Raw genomic sequence first — 18,046 nt, forward strand, 5'->3', positions numbered from 1 at the left:
TGAGTAGATTTACTTTCCTGTTGAAGTTGTCTTTCTTTTTTTTTTTTTTTTTTTTTGAGATGGAGTCTTGCTCTGTCGCCCCGGCTGGAGTGCAGTGGTGCAATCTTGGCTCACTGCAAGCTCTGCCTCCCTGGTTCACACCATTCTCCTGCCTCCTGAGTAGCTAGGACTACAGGCACCCGCCACCACGCCCAGCTAATTTTTTGTATTTTTAGTAGAGATTGGGTTTCACCACGTTAACCAGCATGGTCTCAATCTCCTGACCTTGTGATCCGCCCGCCTCAGCCTCCCAAATGCTGGGATTACAAGCGTGAGCCATTGCGCCTGGCCAAAGTTGTCTTTCTATATAAGAACATTGCTGTACTCCTACCCTCCTAAGCCCCTGCAGTTGAACCTGTGTAAGCAGTAATGAGTGCACTTCAACTCAGATGGGCTTGGTTCATGGGTTTTTTTTTTTTTTTTTTTTTTTTGAGACAGAGTCTCCGTCTGTCACTCAGGCTGGAGTGCAGTGGCGCAATCTCAGCTCACTGCAACCTCTGCCTCCCGGGTTCAAGCCATTCTCCTGCCTCAGCCTCCCAAGTAGCTGGGATTACAGGCGTGTGCCACCACACCTGGCTAATTTTTTGTAATTTTAGTAGAGACGGGGTTTCGCCATGTTGGCCAGGCTGGTGTGGAACTCCTGACCTCAAGTGATCCACCCACTTCGGCCTCCCAAAGTGCTGGGATTATAGGCGTCAGCCACCATGCCTGGCCATGGGGTTTTTCTTCACACTCTTAGCACTCCTGGGCTGCTGCTACCCTGGACCTGGATTCTAGGACACCAAGACTAAGATCATCTACATACTTAAAAGCCAACAGCTCAGTGTAGTGGAGGTAGATACATATTTATGTATTAATTCTGTAGACATTTGTTAAATACTTCCTTTGGACCAGGCACTGAACCGGATCTGAGAATATTAAGATGAAGATGACAACCTGGGCTTGTAGTCTATAGGGGGAGGCAGATTTGTGAGCTAAAGAGTTGTTGCAGATTTTTTTTTTTTTCTTTTTTTTTTTTTTTTTTTTTGAGACAGAGTCTCACCCTTTCACCCAGGCTGGAGTGCAGTGGCACAATCTTGGCTCATTGCAACCTCTGCCTCCTGGGTTCAAGCGATTCTCTTGCCTCAGCCTCCCGAGATATTTTAACAGGTGTTTCTGTACAGTAAAGAGGAGCAAAAAGAAGAGGATCAAACAGTCAGGAAAGGCTTTGTAAAGGGAGTGGATATTTGATGTCTTAATGAGTAAGTTTTTGCTAGATGGACAATAGAACAGGCGTCCCAGCAAGAGGGAACATTGTGAGTAAAGGCATGATGCACTTGGGGGAACCTGGAGACGTGTAATACTGCTGGAGCAAAGGTGATGAGAAAACAAGCTGAACAAGCAGGCAGGGCTAGGTACTCCTTGCTGAAGAGTCATCGTGCAGGTGCCAAGGGTCAGGCTTTTAGACACAATGATTCTGATATTTTATCCTGTGATATTTTTTAGCCTGTGAACCAGTGTCTAGTTCCTGCTTTTTAAAGACCAGATGGGGAGAAAAAAGTGCTAGATTCTGACAGCGTCTCCTTCCCTCGGCGATTAGCAAAGAAGTGTGCAGTTGATTGCCCTTTTGTATTTTTCCCTTTGTCTTGAAGATAATAAGTAGACTTGTGTTTGCTTTTCTGCTTAGTTGGATTTGGTTTCTGGATCACAAAGCAGCCCCTCAGTGCACGACCAGAAGGGAAACAAGCCTGCTAGCTGCTTTTGCTACTGATGCAACCACCAGCAGGGACTTTCTGAGTGGGAGAAAGGAATTATTTTACTGTTCCAGTCTTCTCTTGAGAAAGTCTTAAATGAATAGAAAATACATAGCAACATTTTTATTGTACAGAGAGGCACATTGGTTTCTCAAGATGAAACAAAAAAGTCTGCATGGCCGAGTGTGGTGGCTCATGCCTGTGATCCCAGCACTTTGGGAGGCCGAGGCAGGTGGATCACTTGAGGTCAGGAGTTTGAGACCAGCCTGGCCAAAATGGTGAAACCCTGTCTGTACTAAAAATACAAAAATTAGCCAGGCATGGTGGCGGGCGCCTGTAATCTCAGCTACTTGGGAGGCTGAGGCACGAGAATGGCTTGAACCCGGGAGACGGAGGTTGCAGTGCCACTGCACTCCAGCATGGGCAACAGAGCAAGACTCAGTCTCAAAAGAAAAAAAAAAAGGTCTGCATGTGGGTTTGGGGACTGTGCCTTGCCTGTTTTCTTCTAATGCTTTTCCTTTTTTTTTTTTTTTTTTTTTTTTTGAGACAGAGTCTCACTCTGTTGCCCAGGCTGGAGTGCAGTGATGCAATCTGGGCTCGCTGCAACCTCTGCCTCCCAGGTTCAAGCAATTCTCCTTTCTCAGCTTCCCGAGTAGCTGGGATTACAGGCTCCTGCCACCACACCTGGCTAATTTTTTTGTATTTTTAGTAGAGAGGGGGTTTCACCATGTTGGCCAGGCTGGTTTCGAACTCATGGCCTCCAGTGATCCACCCTCCTTGGCCTCCCAAAGTGCTGGGATTATAGGCGTGAGCCACCACACCCAGCCACGTTTACTTTCTTAAACCACCTTTTTTCTAATTATCTGACTAAATTATGTATTTCAGTTTTACTTTAGTGATTGGATTTGTGTTTTGGAACCTGGCTCTGGTGACCAAATGGGTGATGAGCAAGGGAGGGTCAGGCTGGTGGCAGGGATAGGTTGGGAGAAGCTGGGGTGTGGTCTAAATGGAAGGTGGGGGCAGGATCCTGATGCATGAGTATAGTGTAGGGCATGTGGAGAGGAGGGATCCACCCACCAGGGCTGGCTTTAGGTGACACGGGTGGTGCTGTTCATTGAAGTGGGGCCTGTTGGAGGAGGAGGTTTGGGGGAAAGGTGAATTCCTTAGCAACATTTTGAGTGTGAGGGTTGATGGGACACCCACGTTTAGCCAGGTTGGATAATGGAGTCTGGAGCTTAGTGGGGAGGTCAGGGCTGATGACACTGGTTTAGGTAGCATGAGCCTCGAGGTGGCACTTACAGCCGTAAGGGAGGATGAGAATGTCTGAGAAGGGAAGAGGGCCTGGCAGAGTTAGGGAGGGTGGTAGGGAAAGGGAGAGTCAAGGAGGAGTGATAATGACGCTGGTGAAATATAGTGTCCAGCTTTCTTTTTTTAAAATTTTTTTTTGTTTTTTGAGATGGAGTTTCGCTCTTGTCACCCAGGCTGGAGTGCAGTGGCACGATCTCGGTTCACTGCAACCTCCACCTCCTGGGTTCAAGCAGTTCTTCTGTCTCAGCCTCCTGAGTAGCTGGGATTACAGGCATGCACGACCACACTCGGATAATTTTTGTATTTTTAGTAGAGATGGGGTTTCACCATGTTGGCCAGGCTGGTCTCAAATTCCTGACCTCAGGTGATCCGCCCGCCTCAGCCTCCCAAAGTGCTGGGATTACAGGTGTGTGCCACCGTGCCCGGCCTGTGTCCAGCTTTCTAAGAGGTGAGAGGCAGAAGGCTGATAGCAGAGCAAGGGGTGTGCTGGAGGGCCTGAAGCTCAGGAATTCTTGGGTCCAGACTTGAGGTGAACTCAGCTTGGAGCCCCAAGGGTAGCAACACCAGGACTTACAGAAGGGCGTGTGCTTGGTGCTCTGCCAGCAGATGCCTAAGCCCTGAGTGGGTTTATCAGAGGCCCAAGGGAGGTGGGTCCTCAGAGGCTTGGGACGAGATCAGAGGAGGCTGAAACTTATCGGTGTCCTGCCTGTGGTGCTTGTGGCTAACCCCCTACACGATCCTTGCATGTGCTTACAGATGGCTTCCCAAATACATTGTGGGTGGCTGGTATTCCCTGTTAGAATGGGAGTTCCTTCACGAGAGGGACCACATCTCTTAACTTTCTCTGGCTTCTTCTCACAATCCTAGCCCACAAGGTGTGCTCAAAAAATGCTAATCTGTAATGTTTATGCATAAACCACTTTTGTTAAGCTTTTCAGTATGATGGGTGTTACGTATGGTGAGTGGGGTGTGGGACATTTTTGCACCTGGTGGGAGCAGGGCTGAGTGTGTGTTTTGTTTTTTTTGTTTTTTTTTCTTTTCTTTTTTCTTTTTTTTTTTTGAGACAGGGTCTTACTCTGTTGCCCAGGCTGGAATGCGGTGGCACACTCATAACTCACTGCAGCCTTGATCTCCTGGGCTTAAGAGATCCCCCCACCTCAGCCTCCTAAGTAGCTGGGACTGTAGGCACACACCACCATGCCTGGCTGATTTTTTTATTTTTGTAGAGATGGGGTCTCACTATGTTGCTCCTGGTCTCAAACCCCTGGGCTCAAGCAGTTCTCCTGCCTCAGCCTCCCAAAATGCTGGGATTATAGGCATGAGCCGCTGTGCCCGTCCACGAGTGTGTTTGTTGACTGGAGGGATGATGAGCTTCAAAGGCCAAGTGAATTAAATCAGTTTCAGTCCCCAGACTACCTGCCTTGGTAATTATGGTGTCGGCCACAGGCAGTGAGTAGGAGGAGGCCTGGTGGTGGGTTTTCAGGCAGGCCCAAAGGACATGGGCTAGCGGCTTCCTAGTTTCCTTTGAGAAATCCTGGTCGGTCCTTGCATTTGGCCTGCCCTGCAGTCAGTTCTCATTTCCTTTTGCCCAAGGTCCCTATGAGCAGGTATTTGACCCTCTTCTCCAGGCCCTGAGTCACTACCATAGTCCACCATGGTCTGCTTCCTTTTTTACCCACAGCCCTGTTCATTATTCCATCCTCCCAGGCTCACTTCCTGCCTCTTCTACTCCCTGAGGACCCCTTCTCCTAGGAAACCCAACTGCCACCTGTCCTATTACCGCAGTTCCTTTAGTGACTCACCCCAGCCCCAAAGACCTTGGTTGAATCACAAGTGTTCTCTGTCCCAAGGCAGCATCTCATCCTGAGTTAGGTTCCTCGGCATCTGTGTTCTATCAGCCATGAGCCCCTGATGGGTCTGGGGACCTGAGATGGTGCAAGTGGCAAGGGGCAGAATGGAGATGGGGCCATAGCTGGCAAGCTCTGCCTAGCAGGTGCCCACACCTCTCATAATCTCCAGAATCTCAGGGTCCTAGTCACCATAGTATGTGCTGTCCACTCTGATTCTGATGCTGCTTGGGTGATCTTGTTCCATTTGCTTCGTTTTTTACTTCTCTATTCCAGGTCTTCCATTCCATTTTACTTTTTAAAGTAATTTTAGACTTACAAAAAAGTTACAAATATAGTACAAATATTTCCCATACACCCTTCACCTACCTTCCCCAAATATTAAGATCTTACTACCATAGCACAATTGTCTACATCAAGAAATTAACACTGGCACACCACTATTAATTAAACTACAGAGGCTGGGCATGGTGGCTTACGCCTGTCATCCCAACACTTTGGGAGGCCTAGGTGAGCGGATCCTTGAGCCCAAGAGTTTGAGACCAGCCTGGGAACATAGGGAGACTCCATCTGTACCAAAAAAAATAAAAACTAAAAAAGTAAACTATGGGCTTTTTTGAGTTTTACCCCTTTTTCTCCCACTCATGTCCTTTTTCTGTTCCAGGACCCCACATTGCATTTAGCAGTCCTGTCCCCTTAGTCTCCCATCCGTAACAGTTCTCAGTCTTTCGGCTGCTTCGTCCAGGTCCCCTCAACTTAAGAATGGGTGTGGTGTGGGGAAATGGGTCCACTCACTTTGGAAATGATGTGGCAGCTTGGTTTTGGAGACAGGACAAGAGATAGGGTTGGCCTTGGGCAGGGTGAGTTTTCCTTAGGGCAGTGTGAACTAGGAAACTTCTGCCATATTCCCTTTTGCCTGGAGTAAAGGACGATGCTGCTGATAAGTTGTATCTGTGTGCGTGACCACAGCCCACTTTCTCACCGTGAGCTGGGGAGCCCAGGGTGTCCCCCCTGAGGACTCCCAGTCATGACAGTTCTATTAAACTTTGGGCCTGTCTCCCTAAAAGCTCCCTGGCATGGGGTGGGTGGCCCTGCTGTGCTGAATAAGACCGCCTGCCTGTGGGAGGACAGTGTAGAAGACACACGCCTCATGGGACCCTGGTGTGGGCATTGCTGTAGGGGGTGGATCTAACCCCCTCTGACTCTGCAGAGGGGTCTGTGTCCAGTCGACGTCATGGCCGAGCTTTTCTAGGACTGGAAATTCGGAAGAGACTGAGACAATGTCAAGATTAATGTCTGGGGACTGGGCCCTCTTACTGACCTGCAGGACAGCAGTGGACCTAAGGTAGAGCTGACCCCAAACTCAGGGGTGTATATCACGCAACTGCAGTCTGCAGAGCTGTCACAGATGTCACCTGAAAAGCCCAGGCTGATGACACAATGGATGCTCCACTACTTCTCCTGGGGGTCTATACCCTGTTCTTTCACTATTGGGCAACACATTCTTGCTGACACTGCCACCATGAAAAGCCGTTTGCCTGCCCACTGGAGGGGTCAGTGCTGGTCTAAGGTCCTCTAGGTAAGGTCAGTGTGTCGGGGGCCTGGTGCAGGAGAGGAACTGAGAACCCTGTTCACCCCTTACAGGCAGGGGAAGAAGCAGAAGCAACAGGCGCTTGAGCCTTTGGACACTGAGGCCAGTGGTCTAACCCCTAGGGGCTGTCCCACTTGCTTTGGACAGTTGAGTCCTTCCACTTAGATAATCTCTTGGGCAGCAGGTTAAACTGTTTGGGGAGCTGGGTGCAGTGGCTCACGCCTGTAATCCCAACACTTTGGGAGACCGAGGCAGGCGCGTCACCTGAGGTCAGGAGTTCGAAAGCAGCCTGGCCAACATAGTGAAACCTTGTCTCTACTAAAAATACAAAAAATAAGGCCGGGCATGGTGGCTCATGCCTGTAATCCTAGCACTTTGGGAGGCCGAGGCGGGCGGATCACTTGAGGTTAGGAGTTTGAAACCAGCTTGGCCAACATGGTGAAACCTCGTCTCTATTAAAAAAAAAAAAAAAAAAAATTAGCTGGGCGTGGTGGTGGATGCCTGTAATCCCAGCTACTTGGGAGGCTGGGAACAAGAGAATTGCATACCCGGGAGGCAGAGGTTGCAGTGAGCTGAGATTGCACCATTGCACTCCAGCCTGGGCGACAGAGCAAGACCCTGTCTTAAAACAAACAAACAAAAAATGTTTTGGCCATTGTGATCCTGTAACTTGGGGAAGGGAAGACTGAGAGGTTGGAGACTGTCAGGGGGTAGAGAGGATGTCACTGGCTAAGGAAGAGGGGATGGATGATGCAGAAGTCAAAAACTGGTAGCTCAAGCGCTGAAACTGGTCCTGCTGTATTTTTAAACAATTGAGCCAACATTGAAAGATCAGATTCCACCTCAAACTCCACATTTCTGGCTTCTCTTACAAAAATCACAAGAGTTTGCATTCTCACATAGCACCAACTGGGCAAAGCAGAGTAGGGGCACCCCCTGTAGTCGGGGGTGGATGTCCCAGTTTTGCAGTCACACACTCCAATATTTGCCCTAAGCAGAGAGTCACTGACATTGACCACAGTACTTGCTTTGTTTTCCTTATGGTTAAAAACAGTTTCCCTCCTGGTCCCTGAGGCACTGGGGTTGCAGTGGGCCTGTGTTTAATCAAGATACATGCAGGAGTCTATTTTGAAGCTGAAGAGAAAGAGGGGGGTTGAATAGCAGTGGGGCTTGAGGTGAACCCCAGGAAGAAGAGAGAATAGCAGTGGGGTTTGAGGTGAAGCCCATGCTGACTAGGAGGGCTCTGAAACACAGGTGGAGGGAGGAAGGGGAGGGGTCCCAGACCACTGCTCAGGAAGGTTCTAGTGATGAAGGAGCCAAGATCAGACCAGGCCTTAGGAGGCAGAGAAGACGCCTTCATTTTTATTCAGAATTGAAATAATCAACAGCTTAACTTCTTTGGCCCAATTTCTGGGTGTGGCAACTTTAAGGGGCAACCTTTAAAGGGGCCTCAGGTTTGGGCAGTGGAAGACTCAAATGGAGAACCTGAACACCCCATTCTCTGCACTCAGACCAGGACAGCTTGCATCCATCCGCTCAGGGCTCCTACACACCTACCCTGGGCTTGGGGATAGGTCTGAACCCTTCTCTTGCTCCATCCTGTCTTTCTCAAAATATGTCATGTGTGGCGGGCTGTAACGTCAGCACTGTCATCAAACAAGCCTGGGGCCTCACAAGGGCACTGGAAAGATGATTTTTTTTCTTTTTTTTGAGACAGAGTCTTGCTCTGTCACCCAGGCTGGAGTGCAGTGGCACAATCTCGGCTCACTGCAACCTCTGCCTCCTGGGTTCAAGCAATTCTCCTGCCTGCCTCAGCCTCCCGAATAGCTGGGACTACAGGCATGCGCCACCACGCCTGGCTAATTATGATATTTTTTAGTAGAGACAGGGTTTCACTATGTTGGCCAGGCTGGTTTCGAACTCCTGACCTCAAGTGATTCACCCGCCTCGGCCTCCCAAAGTGCTGGGATTACAGGCATGAGCCACTGTGCCCAGCGGGAAAGATGATTGTAAAAATGGACTGGGTGGTTTGAAGGAAGGGCAAGGAAGACCCATTTGCTGGTTTTGTTAAAGAAAAAAAAAAAGTACATATAATGCCTGGATTTGCCTTTGCGAGGGAAATCCTGCCCAGTCCCCCTTTCTTCCAGGCATGGAATCCTAGGCTCTGGTATAATGAGCGCAATGCCAAGTGTCAGCTGGACAGACAGGAGGGGCATGAAGGATGGGCTCTGGTGCACATGACACGGGATGGTAGAGGACAGAGGAGGAACTACACATGTGGGGCCCCTACCCTTGAACTGCACCCAGATTTTCATCAAGGGCCCATCAGGATCAGGTGTCTGTGGGAGCCTCTTGCCTAGGGTGAGCTTAGACTGCATCACACCTTCAACAGTTCCCCTGCAACTCTCAAATAATGGATAGGTTAAAGCCACAGCAGGGTTAATTCGCCCACAAGTCTTTCTGTGCTTTCCTGGTGCCATCACTCAGCTAGGCAGAATACATTCTCTCACTCTTAGCCATCCCAAGGGAGGCAGAGATGACCAGACATAACTTTTGAACCCCCATCTCACTGGAGAAGGGAAATCCTACACGGGAAATGCTCATCCTGCCCAGCTGGTGGCTGGCACCTTCATTTCCAAATGATGCTGGGGAGTCAGGTCAGTTTCTGTACTGGAAGCATAAAGCACATGGCTTGAAATCAGCTCCCAGGAAAGGATCATTCTTTGTGCCTGAGAGCAAAGCCAAGGGAAACATGTGGCAGAAAGAGGTCACTTTGTTAATATTCCCCTTGTCTCTACCAATCCCCTTATTCAGAACACAGCAAGGCAGTTTTCTAGTCATGCAGTCCACGCATGAGGAATAAATACACCTCATGTCTTCCACCTGCTGCCAGTGCGGTGATGAGATGCAGAGCTGGGGGGCTGAGGAAGAGGCTGCTGTGTCAAGGTAGATTCAGCTGGTGGTCTAGTATTGCCCAAACGGCTTCCGTAGGGATAGGAAAGGCCCCCTGCTTGTTAACAAAGAAGAGGGGAAGGGCAGAGAACCTGGATCCATCTGAGATCTGTGGGCTTTTTACTTTTTCAGCCATTTGAGGGTTGACTGGCTCTAAGGAAAAGCTGTTTGCTGGCAGACACAGGTGGCTGGTGACAAAGGGAACAGAGCAGGGGAATGGACAGCTCAAAACGAGCCTCACCACTCCTGAACAGAACAGCAATCCCAGCTGTGTCCTTTCGAGGGTGAGTGAAAGCACATGCTGTCCTCTACATGCTTGAGGTGGACTTGCCTGTCTCTTCAGGCCGGATGCTCTTCAGGGCCCTGTGGGGCTTAAACACATGTACTGAGCTAGCTCCAATCTTAATCTGCACAACATCGCAACCCCTGAGTTCTTATTAGCTCTGCAAAACAAAGCAAAACAAATTCCCACCAAAATTTCAGATTTGTAGCATCTGCTAAAACCAAAAGGCACAATCAACTTCTTGTCCTCTCTGGGTTACTGGGCAGGGGATATAGAAGGAACCAGAATCTGTGGCCAGAGTCCTCTATCGGGTGCAGCTGGGCTCCAGGCCTCTCTTGCTGCCAAGCCCTCCCAGGAACCTGCCTCGCCCTTCACTTTGGGAAGGGACCTTGGCCCTTGGCCCTTGGGGAAATGCATTTTTGCCAGACTGTAGCCTTCTGGAGGGGACTGAGCCAAGGCCCCATTGGCTCTCCTCTCTAAGCTTCTTACTAATGGGCTCTGAGGCCAATGCCTTCCTCCAGGGGTTGGGGAGGTGGGTGGAAGAGCTAACTTGCTGGCTGAGGTCACTGCTGTGACTTGGCTCTTCGTATCTGCTTTGTGTACAGGCAAAACTGGCTTACAGAAGAAAAAGGCAGGAACACCTGCATTGGGCCCTGGCCCTTGGAGGTGCTCTGGGGGCTCATGCCAGTGTCATGAGGTACATGTGGCCGCAGCCCCTTTTGGGCATGTGGCCTGGGTTTGCCGAGGGTCAGGAGGGCAAGGTCCTACCTTGGTCCCAGTGTGGATCGCTCTGAGAGACCACAGCTCCCTCCTCTGGAGTCCCCTCTCCGAGCTCTCCAAGGGAAGAGACAAAGGAAGCCGAACTGCCAAGTTGAAGATTTTGCCTCAGGCAACTAAATTTATTAGCAAGAAAAAATTTTTGTCAGCCCAGCGCTGACCAACAAAGTACGTTAATAAAGGATAACAAATCTGTCACTTAATTCATAAAACATACCTCAAGCAGTTACAACTAAAAATAAAGTTGGATTTTTGTTTAATTTAAAAGCCTCAAAAATAACAAGCAATATGTTTTTAAACATGTAGTAGACACAATTGTCTATTATACAATATACACTGTACACAAGTAGAGCTTGGGCCGGGCAGGGGTGAGGTGAAGGGAGAGGGAGGAGGTGCAGGATGTGCAGGTGCTGTTATCTGAATCCAGATTTGAGTTTAAATGCTGTGTCATTTAGAAAAGGGAACTGCTAGAGTGAGAAAGAATTCATATGCTCATCATTGCCCCCAACCCTCAACTGAAAGCAGGCATCAGGGAGGTGAATAACAAGGAAAGGAAGAAGGGAGCAATTAAATAAAACTTCTTTAAAGCACACACAGTACACAGTGTTCATCATCTGAAGTAGAGAGTATAAGGCAACGTTCTCCATAGAAAAAGAGGGGGATCAGGAGGAGTCGGTAGGTGTCTTTACTTTTTAAATAGAGCTGGAATGTGCTGGAGGAGAGGTTGTGGCGGGGCTGGGCACATGGAGTGGAGGTGGCCCCGAGTCTCTCCAGAGGTGGGTGCCGAGCCCCAGGGCGTCCACAGTGGCCGGCAGGGCCAGGGAGGTGCAGGAGAGGGGCATGGCACGATGCGACTCCGGCAGTGCTGGGAGCGGAGATCGGGGTGGGGGGTAGGGGCTCACTTTGCTCCTCGACGGAGTGAAATGCATGTTTTTCCTTTGGAAATAAGGGTTCCCACGCGTCCTGGTTTAGAACGTCTCATTGGGCACGGCCAGTGTCCACAGTCTGGGCAGGCCGGGAGCTCATGGTGAGGGGAAGGGCCAAGGCGGAGCCAAGGGGCTTCAGAAGGAGGACAGTACAGGGAACAGGGCCCCTTCCTGTGGGGACAGTTGCAGAACAGGAGTGGGGCTGAGGGCAGGCCCAAGGCAGCCACAGGGCTCCTTTCCACCAGGGGCCCAGGGAGGACACAGGTGGGGGATTGCATCTTCAGGGCCTCCCGCCGCAGTTGGCCTTACAAGTTCTTCGTGACCAGGTGGGTCTTGTAATGCTTGGTGAGGTGGTCACTCCTCATGAAGCGCTTCTGACACTGGGCACACTCGAAGCGTTTATCCCCTGGGAAGAGGAGATGCCCATCACCCACAGACCCTGTGCACAGACCCTGTCTCTGCCCAAAAAGGTGGGGTGCATGTGAGGTGCACCCAATCAAGCTGACATGGCCTTGTCACCACATTCTGCCCGCCTCCTGCTCTCACATTTGCTCACTGGTGCCTACTCATCTAAATCTTTTTTTTTTCTGAGATGGAGTCTCACTCTGTTGGCCAGGCTGGAGTGCAGTGGCACAGTCTCCGCTCACTGCAACCTCCACCTCCCAGGTCAAGCAATTCTCCTCCCTCAGCCTCTTAAATAGGTGGGACTACAGATGCCCGCCACTGCGCCCAGCTAATTTTTGTATTTTTGTAGAGACAGGGTTTTGCCATGTTGGTCAGGCTGGTCTCGAACTCTTGACCTCAAGTGATCCGCCCACCTTGGCCTCCCAAAGTGCTGGGATTACAGGCACGAGCCACCATGCTTGGCCCCTACTCATCTAAATCTCTTTATCAATTCTCATTTCTCTCTGACCCCCATTTGACCTCTCCAGTCTATTTCATTCCCATTCCTTGTCCCTGGAGCCTCTGCACCTAAGAGTCTTCCCGTGCAGGGCTGTCTGCCTGCTTTCTTCTTTTGTCCCTCTGACTTTGAACCTGGATCAGCATCCTCCCCATCGCAGGAAAATCCCACTCCACCCTGACCTTGCCAGCCCTGAGCACTCACTTAGTTGGAACCATGTTGACCCCAACTGCTTTTCTGTGGAATGTTGACTCCTCTGCCTTTTGGGGAGTAGGACCTGTCCCACCACACTGGCCAGGAGCCGGAGCTCTGGGTCACGCTTCCCTCAGCCCTCTAGCCCCAGGACAGGTGTCTGCTCACTGCGGGCATTCACTATAGCACTGTTTGCCAAAGTGTATGTGTGGATCACTGTGGATACCCAGGACAATTTCAGGTGGTAGATGTATAATCTTTTTTTTTTAAGAGATGGGCTCCCGCTATATTGCCTTGGCTGGTCTCGAACTCCTAGGCTCAAGTGATCACCTGCCTCAGCCTCCCAAAGAGCTAGGATTACAGGTGTGAGCCACTGTGCCCAGCTTGGATCAATATTTTTAATAGTTTTGCATTGATTTGCTAGTACCTAAAACTACAACTGTGATATCTCACTTTGGGAGGCAGAAGAGGGAGGATCATCTGAGTCCAGGAGTTTGAGACCAGCCTGGGCAACACAGTAAGACCCTGTCTCTACAAAAATTTTAAAATTAGCCAGGTGTGGTGATGCATGCCTGTAGTCCCAGCTACTCAGGAGGTTGAGGTGGGAGAATCGCTTGAGCCCAGGAGTTCAACACTGCAGTGAGCCAAGATTGTGCCACTGCACTCTAGCCTGGGTGACAGAGTGAGACCCTGTCTCAAAAAAAAAAAAAAAAAAAAAAAAAGCCATGGCAGGGCCTGGGTTTGAACCTGGCTGCACCAGTCACTAGCTGTGTGACTGGGCCACCTCCCCATGCCTCAGTAAAATGGGCATCAACAGGCTGGCGCAGTGGCTCACGCCTCTATTCCTAGCACTTTGGGAGGCCAAGGTGGGTGGATTACCTGAGGTCAGGGGTTCGAGACCAGCCTGGCCAACATTGTGAAACCCCGTCTCTACTAAAAATACAAAAATTAGCTGGGTGTGGTGGTGGGTGCCTGTAGTCCCAGCTACTTGAGAAGCTAAGGCAGGAGAATTGCTTGAACCCAGGGGGTGGAGGCTGCAGTGAGCCGAGATTGCACCACTTCACTCCAGCCTGAGCAAAAGAACGAAACTCCATCTCCCAAAAAAAAAAAAAAAAAAAAAAAAGGCATAAACAAAGTATCCTCCCATAAAGTCCTCACCAGGATCAACTGAGGTAATCAGTAAAGTGCTTAGTACTGTGCCTGGCACACCATGTCAGTGTTTGTTAAATAACTATGCTGACATGGCAAAAGTCATCAGGTTGTGTCATGCAATGACAACTATTCCTTTCCCATTACTTGGGGAAACAACAGTGATAACGGAATGGCTTGAAAATAATTTCCTATGTCGTCCCTGGATAGTCTGTAGCTCTTGCTCAGTGTGGCAGTTCCAGGAGTGTCAATGTTACTAAAGCCAGTAGAGTAGGGGTGGGAGGAGAGGCAGGAAGTTGACCTCTGTGGGTGGAGGGTCCCGAAGGCAGGGGGCTGACCTGTGTGGGTGCGAGCATGCCGTTGGAGCTCGTCACTCCGTGTGAACCTCTTCCCACAGAAGAACCAGTTGCAGACAAAGGGCCGCTCGCCAGTGTGCAGGCGCACATGGGCACGCAGCAAGGACGTCTTACGGAACGTCTTACCACAGTCGGGGATGTGGCACACGTGCTTCTTCTTGCCCTGCTCTCCAGACCTGAGAATTGGGGTGAGGGTGGAGTGGAGGGAGTAGGAAGAGGAGAGAAAAGAGGTAGAGGATGGGACAGGAACAGGATGCAGTGAGGATGTGGGGTCAGGTCAGAGAGCACAAGGAGGCAGGGGGCAAGGTGGCACAGAGCTGCCAGCTCTTCCCTGCCTGGTCTGTGCCAGCTTGCAGCTCTGGACAACTGTCCAGGAGGGGCTTGGGGAACACAGGCCAGCCTTGTGGCTTGGGCCCTCTCCTTGAATTACCTCTTCTCCCCATCCTTGCAGTTGGGACACGTGCAGGCCATGCGGCGCCGCTTCTCCCCGGGCTGGGTCTCTCCGGCCAGGGCTTGTTCCATTTGCAGCTGGATCTGGGTGGGGCTCAGCCCACTAATGGTCAGGTTGTTCCCAGAAACATTCTGCACTGTCAGCTGCTGCTGCCCTGTGGGGACAAAGGGGGCAGAGTTCAGGGTGAGGAAGCCTGAAACCTCGAGTCAACCCTTCTGCCCTTCTGCACATGACAAAGATGATAATCACAGCAGCTATTTTTGAGAGCCTGCTATATGCTGGATATCATTTTAAGGACCTTTGTATAGGGACTCATTTAATCTTCATGACCCTATAAAATAGCTACTATCATCGGCACTTTACAGATGAAGAAACTGGGGCTCAATAACATATCAAGATCACATAGCTAGTAAGTGGTAGAACCCAGATCTGAACCCAGGAAGACCATTTCAAAGTCAGTGCCCTGAACCACTGTACTATGTGGGCAGAATTTGCTTTAGCATATTGCCCACATGATTCCAGCTGCGAAGGGTCTTAAGACATTTCTTCCTGAATCTCCTCCAACCTTAGGCCCTTGTGAGATACCAACTCTGCTTTTAGGAAAGTCTCCACGGATTTCTGTTAAAAAGACAGAGGTCACAGGCTAGGTACAGTGGCTCATACCTGTAATCTCAGCACTCTGGCAGGCAGGACAATTGCTTGGGCCCAGGAGTTCAAGACCAGCCTGGGCAACACAGGGAGACCCCCATCTCTATAAAAAACTAAAAAATTGGCTGGGCATGGTGCTACATGCCTGTAGTCCCAGCTACTCAGGAAGAAGAAGTAGGAAGACTGCTTGAGCCCAGGAGGCTGAGGCTGCATTGTCATGATCATGCCAGTGCACTTCAGCCTGGATGACAGAGCCAGGCCCTGAGGCCATGTCTTAAAAAAACAAAACAAAACAAAACAAAACACAAAAGAGGACACAGTTCTATGGGCTTTGGGGAAAATCAGATCCTCTAGGATGCCTTATCCTCTTGGGGGTCACCTCAAGAGGGAAAAGCAAATGTGTTAAAGTGCTAAAAATTCATTAAGGATGGGCTGGGTACGGTGGCTCACACCTGTAATCCCAGCACTTTGGGAGGCTGAGGCGGATGGATCACCAGGTCAGGAGTTCAAGACCAGCCTGGCCAAGATGGTGAAACCCCGTCTCTACAAAAAATACAAAAATTAGTCGGGTGTGGTGGTGGGCGTCTATAATCCCAGCTACTCGGGAGGCTGAGGCAGAGATCGTGCCACTGCACTCCAACCTGGGCGACAAAGCGAGGCTCTGTCTCAAAAAAAAAAAAAAAATTCATTAAGGATGAAGAGAAATTCAGAGAGCTCCCACTACATAAGAAGCCATTTTTGCTAGGTTGCTCCAATTTTTCCTTTGGTTATTTGCAAGGCTGGTTTCACAGCATAAATCTCACCACTGAACTGAAGTGCAGCACAAACTATTCCGACTGCCAGGGCAGTCTTTTCTTTTCTTTTCTTCCAACCTTAACTCAAGGCTTTCTCCTTCAAGAAGCCATCTTTGCGTTTGGATGTTAGTTGGAAAGTTTTCCGAGTACATCTATCTTCTCTGTCTTCAGCTGTCAGATGGGGACATGTGCCTTAAACTATCTCTGAGTGCTACTGTAAGGACTAGGTGAGAAGCTGCAGGTGGACGTACGCTTAAGCAATGATGGACAGCATCCTCACTATTGTTACTGGAAATCCCGGGGCCAGCCCATAGTTTCCACCTGCTAGGAGTAGGTACCACTGCCAATACCCTGGCCACAGAGGCCATCCTCACCGCCTGTGTTGGTGATGGTGACAGGCACGCCCTGGACCTGGACACCATTGATGTTGATGGTCTGCATTGCCTGGGCAGCTGCCGCCAACTGGGCTGCATTCAGGCTGATGATGCTTCCGGCTGGGGCAATCTTTGGCAGGGGACGCTCTTTTCGGAGAATTGCAGCTGAGTGCTTTTTGCTGGTCCCACTCAGATGGGGAGCACGGGATGCAGGGCTGCTACAGGTGGTGTTAGAGGTGGCTGCAGCTGTTGCTGGGGGGCTGTCCTGGACAAGGACTGTCTGCACCTCACCGGAAGGCGTGCGGATGTAGACCTGGGAGGGGCCAGAGAAAAAAAATCAGTGCCCGGAAGAGACTAGGTTCCTGGGGCCTTCAAATGTCCCTGCCCAAGTGAGAACTGGGGGCGCCTGTCCGCTGAGTCTCTTCAATTCACCCAAACCTACATTTATACACAGCTAATGCTCAACAAAGGGCTGCTGGCATCCTATACTAAGCTGGCGAATGTTGACTATTGATTTGAAATCAAACGTTGAATTTACTTAGCATGGAAAAAGTAATTGCCAAGAATCAGAATTGGAGATTTAGAAGGCAGTGCACTGTGAATGACCATCAAACAAATGACACAGGTTCACTTTAGTTTTTAAGAGCCACATTTTAGAGCCCAGGAGTTCCAGGTTTTAGTAAGCTATGATTCCTCTACTGCACTTAGCCTGGGTGACAGAGCAAGACGCTGCCTCAAAAAAAAAAAGTTTCCGGTCTTTGTAATCGGAAAAAAAAAAAGAGCCACATATTAATGAAAAACAACTTTTCTCCAATTCAGATTGACAAACATGGAAAATAAAATATGCTCATTGTTGGTGAGACAGCAGGAAACAGACACTTGTATATTAGGAGTGGAAGTATGATGTGGGCTAACCTTGCTGGAAGGAAATTTGGGAATATGTATCAAAAACCTTAAAAATATGCATATTAGAGGCTGAGCAGGACAAGGAGGGCATTTGTAGTGGGGAGGAGGGTGTCCGTGGTGGGTAGGGAATGGCGGTGGCAGGCTGAGGAGGGTGTCCCTATGGGAGAGCTAATGGCTGTGGGAGACTGGCTGCATACCGAGGACTTATCCAGAAAGGAAGCATGTTAAGGATAATAGGAGTGAGGGCTCTCACTGTCACAGAAGGGAGTTATGGAAAGGGAGAAGGCTAGACGGAACACTGTGGTGCTAGATGGGAATTAGAGACATTGGTAGAAACCCATGGGTTTCAATATATATAGACAGAGAAATATAGATTCAAATGTGTGTATATGTGTATGTGTATATATGTGTGTGTGTGTCCTTATATAAGTTTATCTACATCTATCTATGTAGACATTGCATAGGTATGTCTATTTATATATACTTCCTAGCTGTGTCCATTGAGAAGGGCTGGGACCAGCCATGCCCAGTAGCAATGAGCTTACCTAGCACCCAGGCCTTAGCTTCTAACTCACATGCTCCACTAAAAGGAACCCAGGCTCCTTGGAGAAATAGCTGATTCCAGGGTTGGGGCAGGGAAGGTACAAGAAAAGCTTGGAACACTTGTACCAGAAAGTAAAGAAATGCTTACAAAATGGTGGGGACTTGAAAAGATACAAGCCAGCTTAAAGGGGCACCCACTGGCCAAATCTAGGTCAATGAAAACATCAAAATAATCTTAACAGATTATAATCCAGTGAATAAAACAGGAATCTGGCT

The 18,046-nt window shown here is 49.7% G+C and overlaps 1 protein-coding gene and 1 long non-coding RNA gene across 12 annotated transcripts in view; one reads left to right on the forward strand and one right to left on the reverse strand.

Annotated features, from left to right (window-relative positions):
* The window catches only part of LOC103889589 (uncharacterized), a 49,805-nt gene that overhangs the window by 1,570 nt on the left and 30,189 nt on the right, over positions 1-18,046 (forward strand). The gene's annotated exons all lie outside the window — the stretch shown is intronic.
* The window catches only part of SP2 (Sp2 transcription factor), a 33,824-nt gene continuing 25,051 nt past the window's right edge, over positions 9,274-18,046 (reverse strand). For 7 of the 9 annotated variants that reach the window (XM_054546245.1, XM_054546252.1, XM_054546248.1 and 4 more), the window contains 6 exons: positions 16,322-16,634; positions 14,485-14,659; positions 14,037-14,230; positions 11,766-11,862; positions 10,522-10,646; positions 9,274-9,913 (listed from right to left, as the gene is read on the reverse strand). In XM_054546245.1, coding sequence (XP_054402220.1) covers positions 9,873-9,913; positions 10,522-10,646; positions 11,766-11,862; positions 14,037-14,230; positions 14,485-14,659; positions 16,322-16,634 — 945 coding nt within the window. In that variant the 3' untranslated portion in view covers positions 9,274-9,872. Of the gene's footprint in view, positions 9,914-10,521; positions 11,863-14,036; positions 14,231-14,484; positions 14,660-16,321; positions 16,635-18,046 lie in introns of those variants that run through there. The other 2 variants (XM_054546246.1, XM_002834241.6) reach the window with 2 other exon arrangements.

This window comes from Pongo abelii, chromosome 19 (assembly GCF_028885655.2).
Source record: "Pongo abelii isolate AG06213 chromosome 19, NHGRI_mPonAbe1-v2.0_pri, whole genome shotgun sequence".
In the NCBI taxonomy this organism is placed as follows: domain Eukaryota; kingdom Metazoa; phylum Chordata; class Mammalia; order Primates; family Hominidae; genus Pongo; species Pongo abelii.